At 42.4% G+C, this 14,512-nt stretch overlaps 1 protein-coding gene across 1 annotated transcript; it reads right to left on the bottom strand.

Annotated features, from left to right (window-relative positions):
• Positions 1-596: 596 nt before the first annotated feature.
• creb1b (cAMP responsive element binding protein 1b) lies at positions 597-9,569 on the bottom strand. Its single transcript, XM_079169562.1, has 8 exons — positions 9,445-9,569; positions 6,258-6,367; positions 5,964-6,107; positions 5,760-5,860; positions 5,294-5,448; positions 4,655-4,840; positions 4,289-4,442; positions 597-4,071 (listed from the first exon to the last, which is right to left on the bottom strand). Exons 2-8 carry the CDS (start codon positions 6,357-6,359, stop codon positions 3,927-3,929), a joined length of 987 nt encoding a protein of 328 aa, XP_079025688.1. The 5' UTR covers positions 6,360-6,367; positions 9,445-9,569; the 3' UTR covers positions 597-3,926.
• Between the last annotated feature and the right edge of the window lie 4,943 nt (positions 9,570-14,512).

Consider the following 14,512-nt stretch of genomic DNA (forward strand, 5'->3'; position numbering starts at 1 on the left):
AGACGATTTAAACCGATGAACTGTATTTAAAACGCTACTATTTTGGTATCGTCACCGACCCGCACCCTTTTCTGACAGTGGAAGCTGAAGCCCGTCCTCTCTTCTACTGCATCCCTCCTCATTCAAGCAATATCTTCTCTGGGCGTAATATTATTTCTTTTATTAGTATGCATTCATCTGACAGGTATAGTTACTAGTTACTTGCTGAGAAGATTTTACATACAAAACGTATAATAACTTTATTAAATATGATGCATTGCTATAGATTTAATTACCCAACAGAATGTAAATAGTTCAAATTACCTCCACTGGCTGCAACATTAAAATGCTGCGTACACATGAAGGCATATGCAATATAATAAATCACGTCTTTCACTTTTAACACTTCATTTTACTGGTAATACTTATTTTCCTTCTCTTAAACAAGATTAAGATTAGAGTATTTCAGGTAAATGTCTACTTCTGTGAACAAATGACCCCTTCGTGGCTCATGAGTGTCTGTCGTTAACGGATTGTTGGTTGATTGATTAATTCACAATACATAATCTTCAAGAGAAGTTTATTGCGACATAGCAAGTGTTTACAAAAGAGGGATGTAATGTCAGTAACAGCACTTTCCAATAATGGGCTGGTATAGTTTTATACTGTGACAACGTTGAAACGAACGCTACACGACGCATCATTTGGTGACCTCGTCTACACGATGCTATACAATACATGGCATTTTGAAATTGATAACTTGTAAAAGTGGCAATATAGAAACTGATCACATTAAAAGTTAGAAAAAACATTATTATTACTGTTCTAGAAAGTCTCTATATATACTTTTACACACATGGATATCAATCTGTTTCATGCACAAGTGAGGCCCGTGGGTAAACCGTTCCATTTGGTTTTGTTGAAAAGATCGTGTAATACAACAACAAAACAAAAAGATTATTACTATGTTGTTGTGTTTGTCAGCACCAGCACTAGATGTGTGAATTGCAAAAAGGTGGACTTTTTTTTCTTCTTCTTCGCCAGAATACACGTACAAAAGTTTTCATCTCAGCATCTCGGGTATCGGTATTGAAACGCTTTGAGTGCTCTGCAGCCCCACACACACATTTAAACCCCCGACACTGATCTCTCTGTTGTTCCATAATAGTGATTCAATTCATCCTCTCCTCCAAAATCAGTCTTGTGGATCGATATGAGATGATTCATTCAAATCCATCTGAAGGTGCTGCTGTGAATTATTTAGCTGATTCAACCCTTTAATCCTCTATACATTACAAATAGATATATACTGTACAATATCAACATGTTAAACTAGAAAAATAAAACGGACAGAGCTACCGTGAACTGGTGATCTTTGTTAAAAGTGATATAAAAGAAACAAAACTAAATTGTAAGGAGCACATCGGTGCCCCCAAATTAGCTCTCGGCCCACGACTTGAGGTTTTGAAACTTTGTGGTAAAAACCTTTTCAACTCAAGGGCCACTTACTAGCTTTTGGAGCTTTCAACCAAATAAACCAAAGCGTCTTTGAGCGGAGTCAGGGTTCATCATCTCACGCCCACCTGTCATCACGGTCTCGTAATGACGTCACTGAGCAAATCCGGATGTAACTCCATCTCCATGAGTTTGCCAAGTTTCAAACATCAACAGTGAGCTGGAGGAAACGGTAAGAATGTAGAGTTCCCATAACAAACAAGTATGCTTTACCCCAAAACTGTCCAAATATTTTTGGTTTAGAGGATTCAGGTTAGTTTACGGTTTAAATCGGCACATAATTGGGTTGAGATATCTTGTATCTTAAATTAAAATCTAGTGTAATTTAGCAGTAAAATAAATATGAAGTGCCTCGAAGGAAGGAACAGTTGTGCTTTCATTTGATCAATTGGAAGATATAAAAAAACTGTTAATGGAGACATTCCTGCTGAGATAAAAGTACAGTTCCAGTTAAAAACATAGCCATGTGTGGATGAGTCTGAAACCAACAAATGTTCTGTGCAGTTTTTGAATTAACCAAAAAAACAAACCTGATATGTTGTGGAACCTGACTGCTCTCTACAAACAAACACAGAGCACAGCGCTCCCAAATGTTACCAGCGAAGGCCTTTCCTCACACACTTAGCTGCCATGACGGTGGTAGGCCTGGTGGATTACATGAACACTCGCATACTTTGTCTTCTACTATACATTAATGCATGTTACAAATATGCAAAAGTTGGTTTCGTACAAGCCGTAAGAACATTTCCCATATCAAATAAACCGAAACACACGAGGTCTACACATGCCGTAGAGACTATGTACAGTTATATAAAAAAATAAACGGACAAATACGTATCTTCTCGACAAAACATAACATGGATCGTTAGGGTTAAACTCATGTATTTGTAGCCAATATCACAAAGAATCTGCTACACATTTAGAATAAATGGCTCTTCCATCTCGATCCATGTTTTACCATTTAACTCACAGACGTTGCAAAACAGACACATTGTAAAAAAAACAGGAAAAGTAATGTCACGCTATGATGATACCTTTGATTACGGTGGTCTTTTTTTCTTTTTTTTTTGACAACAAACTGACCGTTTAGTGTGGCACAATGAGATGACCGAACATTTAGGTCTGTTTGAATAACTTAAATGTGCGCTTTTGTACAACCTGGTTATTATCTGTTTAGAGTCTAATCTTTGACGAGACAGCCTTCTACTCACCCAGCTGTATCTATCATATAACTTGGGTCTATATATATTTATATATATATATATATATATATATATATATATATATATATAAATATACACATCAATCATTAAAATTGTGCATTGCCTCTAAAAAACTTTGTGTGCAGAACCGTGTTAAGTGCTGTCAGTCAAAGCAACCAGGTTGCGTAATAACTTTAACATTCAGATTAGTTTACACTGAGGTAAAACGGCCTCTTGTGTTGCTCCCTACTGGACCGAAGGTAGCGAGTAATGTTACTTTAACTAATGTTGGCCAAAAATATAAATATGGAACCCCAAGTCGTAAAAACAATACTCTTCCTATAAAACAGTGCCTCTGCTCGCTAATTGTCTCATTTTATTAGCACCTCAACAACCGTGTGTTGTGGCCGAGTTGCCGTCTGCTGACACACGCAGCTCCGCCTCCTAAAAGATCGGCAGTTGGTAGAATCTTAAAACAAAAAATTAAAAAAAAGACGTGTTTGTGTCCAATTAGTTGTAGAGTCCGCTACACTGGTGGCCATATTTCAAAGTTGATGTGGATTAAGTTAGAAGATCATAATTCATTCACTTCCTGAAACACCTATTTTAGGATAAAGCTGGAAGTTCTAAACAAACTTTCAATGTTTACAACAATATTCATAACCTGTGTTTTTCTTTCTTGTTGTCATCATCTTGGCCAGTCGACTGTTTGACACTGAACTCATCCTAGTGACTGTAAAGTTAAACTGAAAATACTCATTCATAAATATATGATATCAGGACTCGTTCAACAGAGTTTAACAGTCGCACGTTTTCACTGCAGGTAACCACAGCAGCAACGGCGATGCTTTAAGGGCAATTTGTCGGGCGTTATTGCTTACACACAGTCCAGGGAGGCCATTCAATATGAGCAAGTCCACCAATCGGTTTGGCGTGATCTGGCTGGGACAATAAACAGAGACCATGGAGACGGGGGAGATGTTTCTAAAGAGAGTACCTCCTTGCCCTCGTTGGACTCAGTGTCGTACCTCTACAATGAAGAGCACAGTGTTCCACTAACTGGTCAGCAGCTGGATTGTAGCTGCTGTTTTGGTGCACTGATATTGGAAAGATTGTGTGTATTTTTGAAATGAATCATTATTGGCAGCCCACTGAAGAGAAGGTAGTAGAAGTCGGACTGGATTAGCGAGCCGTGTGCAAAGTGGAAGGCCGGGCAGTCGGGATCACGAGCTACTCGGATTTATGGCAGTAAAGGTCTTTGAGGGCTTTCAGTTCTTCGATTAGTGTCTTGTTTTGGTTCTCCAGGACGGCCACTCGGTTCTCCAGACACTTAACATACTCCTTCTTCTTCCTGCGACATTCCCGCGCCGCCTCTCTGTAGGAAGGACGAGACACATGTTGTCTTTCTTATTCATATTCAGGGGCACTTTAGCGAACGCTGTGTCATTTATTTATCGTCATCCTATTGTCTGGTTTTTAATAAATCTATCAGCTACCCCAGACTGACCTTTATTTTTGATTATTGGGGAATTCCTGATGCCAGAGCAAAGCCACTATTGAACCCAGACCCCCCCCCCCTCCTCTTTTCATACCTGTTCTTCATGAGGCGGACTTCCCGTTTGCGGGTGACTACCTCGGTGGTGCCCTGGGTGGGCAGGGCAGGGGAAGAGGCCATGACCACGCCCGAGGCGATGGTGCTGGTGGGGGCCGTTCGGATCTGGTAGGTTTGGACGTCTCCGGAGGCGGCTGGAAGGAGTGGTCACATATTATTTCATTTTTTTTTAAAAACTATAAATAGGAAATAATGACAGCAGAAAATGACCAAGATTAGAAAGGACTAAAAGCTTTATCTGAAAGGATTCACAATGAAAATAAATACAAACATTGAAAAGTAATGGATCTAGATTGAAAATGAACACGTCACACGCTTCAGCCCTTCATTGATTCAGCCCGCTCACCTTGGACCATCACCTGGTTACTGGGAACCAGTATCTGCTGGCCGTCGCTGGTCTGCGCGTACTGGAGGATGGTGGCTCCGGGCTGGGAGGCTGCTGCTGCGTTGGTCATGGTCAGAGTCTGGATGCCCTGGACTCCATCCGTGCCGTTGTTGGCCAGCTGAATGGCTCCGCCCTGTGTGATTGCGACTGTGTTCGGGGAGAGGGAACAAAACAAAGAACGGGAATGAAACGATGAGAGAGAAGAAACAATCGGTCGTCCAGCTCTGCTCACCAGTCGTTGTGTTTAACCTGCTCCAACTGTTCGTACGATCCACTGTCAACAGAACCTATATATATATATATATATATATATATATATATATATATATATATATATATATAGCTTTATGTATCAATAGAAAATATTATATTATTTATAATAATAATGACAATTATTAATTATAACAACAACAATAATACTAGTGATAATAATAATGACTATTATAAAAAATACATATTTTTTGTAATAAAAATAAGATTCATAAATCCTAAGGCCACCCATCCCTATTCGTGGCACACGCTCAATGCTTGAACAAGGTGTGACGGGCGATTCGTCCACCTGCGACCTCGGACCGCTGCACAGAGTCCACCATCACTCACTGTATTGTCCGCTGCTGGTCTGGTAGATGGGTGTGGGCATAGTGACGGTGGTGATCGAATGTGTGGCGGCGGCGACGGCGGAATCCTCCTCGGCCCTCTCCTCCTCGATACGAGGGACGGCCGGTGCGTCGGACGAGAGGTCGTTCAGGATTTTCCTGTCGGGAGGGGGGGGGAAACGACAACGGGAGTTTTAGTATCGCCGTCAGTGTTTCAATGGTCACTTCCATGTCTCACACATGTAACCCTCATTCTCTGGGTACTATATGACTATATGACAGATGGTTTAAACAACTTTTCATCCCCAGATTTTGGATACTGGGTTTTTTTTATGCAAGAATTGTATCATCACAGTTTACAGTAAACAAGGTTTTCCCACAATCAATAAATCTTCTAGCGCACACACACACACACACACACACACACACACACACACACACACACACACACACACACACACACACATTACCTGTATGAGGGGCGTCGTGACAGAATCTCTCTGCGCTTCTGAGAGTCAGTGACACTGTCTACGGACTCCTGTGAATCCTCACTCTCTGCTATGGAGGAGATCTGGAACAAACCACCGGACCCTCTCACTTCATGCTCTTTACATTGTGGCTAAATCTAAAAACAGCTAACACTAGCATTGTGTGTGTGTGTGTGTGTGTTTTACCTGCACGGTCTGGACCTGTGGGGACTGGATGACGGACGGCTGTGCGGCCTGGATCACACCGTGGACCTGAACCGTCTGTCCGTTGGGAAGCTGCACCAGCGTTACCGTGGGACCTGATGCTGAGAGGTGCCCCGTCATGGTTACCTACAGAATTCACGTACACTTTAACGCCAAACTTTTCTCTTTTATTTTACATTTTACAATTGTTATTTTCTTTCAAAATGTTCGGCAAAGCGGCACTTCCCGATCCTCACGGCGACGTGCCACCTGTTCGATACCCACGCCTCCCGTTACCTGTGCCAGAGTAGCGATCTGCGCCTGGGTGATGTGCTGGGTCTCGGCCTCAGTCACAACGGCTTCCAGTCCCTGCTGAACCTCCACGGACTCCATCTTCATCGGCTGAGCTGAGGATGAAGATTCGGGGAGAGGCTGTTAAAAAATAAAATAAAAAAAAGAGCCGCAGCATCTGTTGATCAGCACCACAGATGGTACGAAAGGAAAAAAAAATACATACAAGCACACACGACGGAAATGTGCCATAAAAATAAAGCAATGGCACCGCAAAGCCCCCAAAAAGCTCACTAACTAAACTAAACTATAGAGAACATATATGTTTTTGAATGGGTTGCCAAGGAGCGACGAATGACTGAAAAATACTAACCAACAGATGTGAAATAAATACCATTTGAGTGACAAATGTTCCCGAAGAGCATTCCTAGAAGATCTCCATGTTGTTCTGTCTCGGTTATGTAATAAGAATGTTCACTTATGGAGTGCCGGTGATGGTCTGAATCCCTTTAAATAAGTTTTATTTTTAAATGAACTGCAGATACCTTCAGAAAATATTCTTACATTTTCATTTTCATCACATGGGAATGTTTGCCAAACCTCGATGGACGTCCCCAGAATGCCGCTGCAATCTCAAACTGTAGCATATCGACCAGATGCCAATGAATCTGTTATTAACTATTAAACGTCAAGTCTTTTTTGTTTAATATTTATGGTCCTTGTTCTGGTCTAAGGTGAAAGAAGCACCACAGTAGCAGTGGTCAACTTCAGCACGGAGTCACAGGAGCTGAACTCTGCAGCGTGCGGGAGGCCGAATGTGTGCGCTGGATAGAAACATCTGGATCTTGGTGGATTATGAGGTTATGAGGAGCTGCTCAGAAATGTGAGAAAACTGGTCCTGAACAATGATGACTGATCGTATCTATTGTGGTTTTATCTTAGTTTATTACACCAGACAAATACATTTGTGCCTGAAAGAGAGAAGAGTGATTTGGCATTAAATGTTTTAATAAAATAATAAATGGGTTCTTATGCATTACAGGGTTTTCACCTTGTTTTACAGTAAAGTGCGTAAAATGTCCAATAAAATAAAAGTAAAAGCAATAGATGTTTAAAATGGTGCTAAAGAATAAATCGACATTATGACTCTTGTAGGTTCAGTTTCTGTTGAGGTGATGATTCTACAGTCACTCTGTGTGTTGGTGGTTCACTTCACTTAAAGGTATTTGTACTGATATTGAATGCATTGTGGGAAAATATGAGAAACCCAAGTGCAGAATGCACCTGGAGGCGTGGAGTTCCAGTTGTCACACGTTTGTCTGGATGAATTGTTTCAGCATTCCAGCAGGTGCAGCTTAGCCGACAACCATTTGATCTGGTTAATCACGTGTGTTGATATATATTTTAAAAAAGATGATTGAAAAATGTAGATGATTGTTTCCGAGTTGTATTAGGAAACGCCTCTGTACCTGAACCTTTCTAAATGTTGAACAAAGGAAGCCAGCTGGAGTAAGTAGATCCTTTTAATGGCCGACCGTCATCAGTGACCTGCAGCACCAGTCTGTGTGATTCCACTGCTGCACCAACTCTACGTCACAGCAAGACATCGAACCACTAAAACGGCTTTCCTTGTTGTCAGCATGGACAGGTGACGTGAAAAAATTTAATATTTCAATAATTAATAAAATGGAGAGGAAACAGATAGACTGTTTTTTTATGAATTGTATTTTAACTGTAACAACAATAATACGTGTTGGCAGAATCTCAGATCTTGTACTTTAATAAAAGTAGCAATACTGTGTTAAAAAGTAGATTCAACATTCAAAATGTTACTCCTGTCAGAGTACAAGTATTGGCATCGTATTGGTACTTAAAACTACATCATAATTGATTTGTTGATTACACTTTTTACATTATTCATCTGTAAAGTAACTAAAATGATGATAAGGCGGTTCTGCAGATTACATACGCTCACTCCCACAACAAACCAACATCTCATGAAGTATATAAGGTTTGGGATATACGCAACTGTATACATCACATGATTTTACTTCAGATTATTCTATTCTAATATAATGTGTATACATATTCTGTGTGTGTGTGTGTGTGTGTGTGTGCAGTGGCATCCGCTTATATTCCATTGTGCAACCCCTGTGCTGTAAAATGGCAAATAAATAAACCATGTAAACATAGAAAAGTAGCAGAAAAGGTAAATATTGAAAGTACCTCAACATTGCAGAGTACTTGAGTAAATGTACTTTCCACCACTGATCATAACTTCTGGGATTCAACAGAGTCCACACAGGAGAAACTGACTGTGTGGAAGACACACTTAAAACTCTGGCTCTGAATCTACACCGCATGCATCGTGAACAGTAACAGGCGCTTTCTGGACCGCAGGTCGGACCTCCGGCGGCACAGAGAGCGCTGATCTGGGGCCGCGTGGCTCGGTGATCTCACGCGGTGCGTAGCTGCTCTCTCGCCGCATGATTGGCTTCACACATTTCTCCCTCTGCTTTTCAAAACATCACTCGTGTGACAGCAAAGCCACATGGCCGGGGCAACGCCCCCCTCCACGCGCACACACCGGCCACATCCCCGGGAGACAAGGAAACTTATTTAAAACTTCAACAAGCGTGTTCAGAAAACCTGCAGGCCTTTAGAGTTCATGTTGTGGTCGGCCAAACGCGAAGGCCTGTAAAACAACCTCATTTCTACCGAGATACGATGAACGGGAAATGGAAACGAGACGTTATCGACAAGGTGAGCGCGTGTAATAAAACAGAAATTCGAAAACATCGAATTAAATCGGTCAAGTAGCAGAAATAAATAAACATATCGCTACTGATGGGGTTCAATGCGCTGGGAAACGGCGCACAACATGTGCGCATACATCTGTCTGTTGGAGCATAATCTGACAGTAGAGTGTATATAAAAAGAGACGCTAAAGTCCTATCACAGTCTCCGACGTGTTAACACACGAACTGTCCCTCTTGGTTCGCGACAAAAAGCCGCACAGTTTGCTCCGTTTCTCCCAAACCGCCCGCCGCAGCCTCCCCTCCCTCCCTTCTGCTACAAACACACCGCGGCGCCATGATCTCTTTGTTTCCTTCGGGCCGAACCCGACCAGACCGACACTTCCTACGGCCGCGTGCCGCCTCTCCCTGAGCCCCGGATACCGCTCAGTCCTTACCGATACGGACTCCCTTCGTCACTCGCGGGCCTCCGGAGCTCCACTTTTATTCTGGCCGACACGTAAGAGCCCGCGTCAGGCTACACCTCCGCCGCGTCACCGGGAACAACAACACGGAGATTGGAGAAGGACGAGAAAGCAGATTGGCGACGCTGGCCGGAAAGGCCCGACTCGGGGACGGAGACGGGCGGAAAATACCGAGGAGGGGCGGAACATGACGACAGCATCCCGCCTCGTGAAGCGTTCGGAAAAATGACATTTTACAATAAGCAGCTTAATGATTATGTAACGACAACAACAATACCATGCTAGATAAACACGACGGACATAAAGGCTTGTTGTTCACTAAATCACAGAAAACGTTTTTTTATATTTTATATTTTTAGGTTGTGAAAATAGTTTTGGTTTGAGGAAGCTATAGATATGGTAGGTGATGATGATTTCAGTGAGGGTTGTAAATAAATATATTTTCTCAAGTACTGTACTTATACGTTTTACAGTTTTGAGGTACTCATATATTTTTATACCTCTTTCTATTTCTCATGTTGGAGGCAAATATTGTACATTTTACTTTTTTGTGCTTTTAATAATATAGTTACTTTGCCAGTTTAGAGTAGAAATAAAGTAATACATTATGATATACTGTATTATTATAGATTACGCTTGAAATAGTTTTACTTTGTGTACTCAAAGTATATTTTTTACTTAAGAAGAATTCTGAATGCAGTAGTTTCACAGTATTGCTACTTTTACATCAGTCAAAGGTCAGGGTACTTCTTTCACCACTGGACATTCACAGTGAAGTTAATCATCCAGGGAACCAAGACACTGTTTCTGGTAAGACAAGTTGCTATTTCATTTGTTTATGTATTTTTGTCCCACGTTATCAGCACAAATACAATTTAATTAACGTCCACTGTACAGAGGCAGACGTTTCAGAATCAGATAACTCAAAACCTAAACATACGCTAATGATAGCTATCTGCATGAGATATACCAAAAGGTCATATTAATGTTCTGTGACTGGGTGGACTGATCATTTACAAGAACTTATGTATTAAACGTGTATTGTTGTATTAAAAATGGCCTTCCACACTATTAGAAAAAGGGTATAAGTAGAATGATACAGGCTGAAGAACCTTCTCTCGGTTCTTTTATTGCAATGTTGAGTATAGTTGTTGTTGTTTTTTTTTGGGGGGGGGGCATGGGTCTATCCTTGAGAGTTTCTCTGTCATCGTTCATACTCACATGTGGGGGCAACTTAGTACTCCAGCACCGAGAGTACTCGCCTGGCGGGTTAAAAATAGCACTCTCTCTCTGTGAGGTGACACTATAACCACTGTCCCACCATGCCACCATCTGGCTGGTGCGCATCATCGTGACACCAACTGAGTAAACAAACACAGATATACTCAACACTGTTGCACGGACACTTGCAAAAAAAATAAAATGTTCTTTCAGAAGACATTTCCACATTTCAGAGCACAGGTGTAAATATTAAAAAGGACGGCTGAATTCCATTTAGCTGCTTCAGTTTCAGGGTCCTGGTAATGTTCTGGCTGGTCCTGGCTTACTGGGACACTTGAAAAGAAGAGAGATCCATCGCTACTGTTATCAGTGACTCCTGTGCTTTTCATGCCAAGTCAAAATGTCTGCTTTGACAAACGCCTCGGTGAAGGCGCTCTCCCTGTAACCACCAGAGGGAAGCAGGAGACCATTTTAATGGGATCTGCAGGTGCGCAGGAATACCTCATGACAAACTCAAGCCAATGACGGGATTTTCTCTCATGCATCATTGTGAGATTGTGCTTCAAATTGACCAAATTATCGCCAACCAACCTGGGTCTCAAACCAGTTTTATTTACTACCCAATCCTTCCTGAGACAGAATGTTGTGCACCAGCATGTCAGGATGGGACACTTCATGAAACCATTGGTACAAGAGTCTCCACCACAGAAAGATAAGAAATACACCCAATGCTGGTGACAGCATTACCACGTCTTTAGGTGGAAATATACTCATTCAGATGTGACACACTGCTGTGATGTAGAAAGCAGTACAAAGAAACACCTGATATCTACTCCGAGCTTTCACTCTTACTGAGAAATCAATTAATTCCTGAAAATGCAGAAGCCTTCACAAGCAGGAACAAAAAGTTTCCATTGGAATGAATTTCATTTGAATTCTTTATTTTCAACGTCTTTCCCTTTCAAGCCTCAGAATGTGTAACATCACATGCTGACAGGATACAGGACACAGAGGGAGCCTGTCTTTTCTTTTCTTCCTTCAATCTCCCCAGATGGCGGCGCCGTAGTGCCGTGTAACCCCCCCCCCCCCCCCCCCCCACACACACACACACACCATGTGCTCCTCCAGTCTGCCTCCCCTCCTCCTCCCCGGCGGCGACAGAGAGGAGAGCAGAGCTGCTGCGTGTCATCGCGCAGATACGCGGAGTTTATCAAGGCAATTCCTTTTATAATCCTCCTGATGCTCGTTGCCGGTGTTTTATCTCTTTAATAGCATTTTACTGCGACGCGCTATAAAGAACACCCTTTTTATTGTGACACCGAACACATTGTTTGGGGAATTGACCCTGTCTGGGTAATGAACAGCAGTGAATTTGCAGCCAGTTACAAAAAAAGAAATAAAGGAGGGTGGAGGGGCTGAAGGTGTGTGTGGGGTGGGGGAGAACATGTTGACCCAAAGAGGAGAGGAGGAATATTTGACTCGGCGGGGGAGGAATTAGGGGTTCCAAAATGGCTGGTTTTTAGTTGTCTTCTGTGTTTTTGCAGGATTGTCGTCCTTTAGTTAACATTCAACAACAACACAAAACAAGAGCGCCACATGTTTACTGCCTCTGCTTGAATGCCATTTTGCAATTTATATAAATTAATATCAGCTGTAGGAAAACATATAGAAATATACAAAAAGGGGAAAAAAATCAAAGAGAAAACCTGAAATAAACATGAGAGGAGAACATAATGAACACGGAGGCTTCTGAACATGACGTGAATTGAACGCTTCGGCCTCTGCCAACCGAACATCAACATTTTGGAGCAACACTAACAGGAAAAAACACCAAATAAGGGAATATCTCTTGGAAGGTGTTCGTCCCTCCAGAGACTTGGAGAATCTATGAGGGTGAGCGGTTGTGGTGGGTCGACACCTCACTAACAGCCTTCTCCCACTGCAGGAGCATAACAACCTCTGCATTATGTTGCCTCCGTTCTCTGGACTGGTTGCTGGAACTGAATTTGGGCAATGCTCAGAAGGTGAAAACTAAATGCAAGTACTTTAAGATACGTTCAGGGGTCAGGGACAACCGAACGTGAAAGAACAGTGCAGAATGCTCGTTGGACAAATAACAACACACTTTGTTTGTAAAATCCCTTCAGAACCACACGTTTACTGATCTGGTGCCACTATCTGTCAAAAAACGAATTTTAGAAGTTAAATGTCGAAAAATTTGCCGCTGCAAAAATAATGCCGATTGGCTGAATGAGTGGTGTATTTCAACAAAACAATGTATTGACTCGTACAAACATCATCACTTATGACCCCCTAGCCTGTGGTGGTGTCTGTATCTTCACAGTCCGTGTCCTCATCACCGTTATTTTATTATTTTCCTGTGTTCTCAGGACGTCAAACTCCATAAAAACGTAGCGACCAGGTGCCAGACCGTAAGCACGCATCCGAGAGGAAGCTACGAAAATGGCGGGCACATTAACGCTGAAGAAACGCAAATGTAGAAAGGTGAAACACCGAGCGGGCAAATCTTAATTCAAAACAAGACTGAATGTGGGGTTGGCCTTGACCTGCTACTATCTGAAATCCCACACTGCACTTTGGTTCAGTGTGAAAAAATAAAAGCAAAGCCGGCGTAACGGCAGATCTTCTTTACGGCAGTAACGCGGAAAATCTGTGCGAAAGAGGTTTTTGACACAATCCGGTTTGTGTCTATTCAGTGAAGTTCAGCAGCTTTAAACCATTTTATTTTGTCATTTCAGATGTTTTTAAATTAAAAACAATGTAAAGTCAGACTGGAAATCATCATGATAAATAGGCTCAACGATAGAGAGTGAATGACTTCTTAAGATTGAGAATTAATGGATTTTTGTCCAAAAAAACAAGAGTATAGGACATTTTCTACGTTGTGCATCCACACACAGTCACAGACAGACACAGAAAGAGAAAGAATCAATAGAGGCATTTGGTCTATTATCATAAACACACAGTGTGTGTGTGTGTGTGTGTGTGTGTGTGTGTGTGTGTGTGTGTGTGTGTGTGTGTGTGTGTGTGTGGGAAGAATGGTGTTTTTATCTCCAGATGGTTGACTGAGACTTGGCTGGTTGGTAGAGAGAGTCGGAGAGAGAAAAGCAGGCAGAAGGCGTCTTTTCTACTTCAGCTCGACTAAATGTGTGTGTGTCTGTCTGTCTGTCTGTCTGTGTGTGTGTGTGTGTGTGTGTGCCATGTCTGCCAACCTGCCTGCCTGTGTGTGAACGTGTACATGTGCGTGCACGTGTGTGTGTGTATGTGTGACTGACCTTGAGGAAGGAGGCTCAGTTGGAGAAGAGAAGTATGAGGAGCCCACCTTCCCCCCTTCACCTCCCTAACCCCCCGCTGTGCCCCCCCCCCCCCCCCCCCAACCCCCTCCAGCTCGGGTAGGAACGACTGGTCTCTCATCCTCCTCCTTTTCTTCTTTTCTCTTCTCCTATCCATTTCTTTTCCCTCTATCTACTCTGCTCTCCCCTTTCATTTCCTCTCCTCGTTTCCTCTCTTCCCTTATGTCCTTATGTCCTCCCTTGTCCCGTCGTCCCAGTGTCTCCTTGTCTCCTCTCACGTTGGCTCTTTCCCCCTTCTCTCCTCGTTGCTTCTCTTCTCCTCCTTTCACATTTTCTTTGCTCTCCTCCTTCATCCCTTCTCCTTTTCTATTTTTACAAGTCTTTCCTCTTCTGCTGTCCTCTTTCATTTCCTCGCCTTGCTTTCTCTCCTCTCCTCCTTCATGTAATCTCCCATTGTCTCCTTTCCTCTACTTTCACGTCCTTGTCTCCTTTACTCCCCTCCTTTC

Source organism: Pholis gunnellus, assembly GCF_910591455.1.
Source record: "Pholis gunnellus genome assembly, chromosome: 12".
Taxonomy (NCBI): Eukaryota; Metazoa; Chordata; class Actinopteri; order Perciformes; family Pholidae; genus Pholis; species Pholis gunnellus.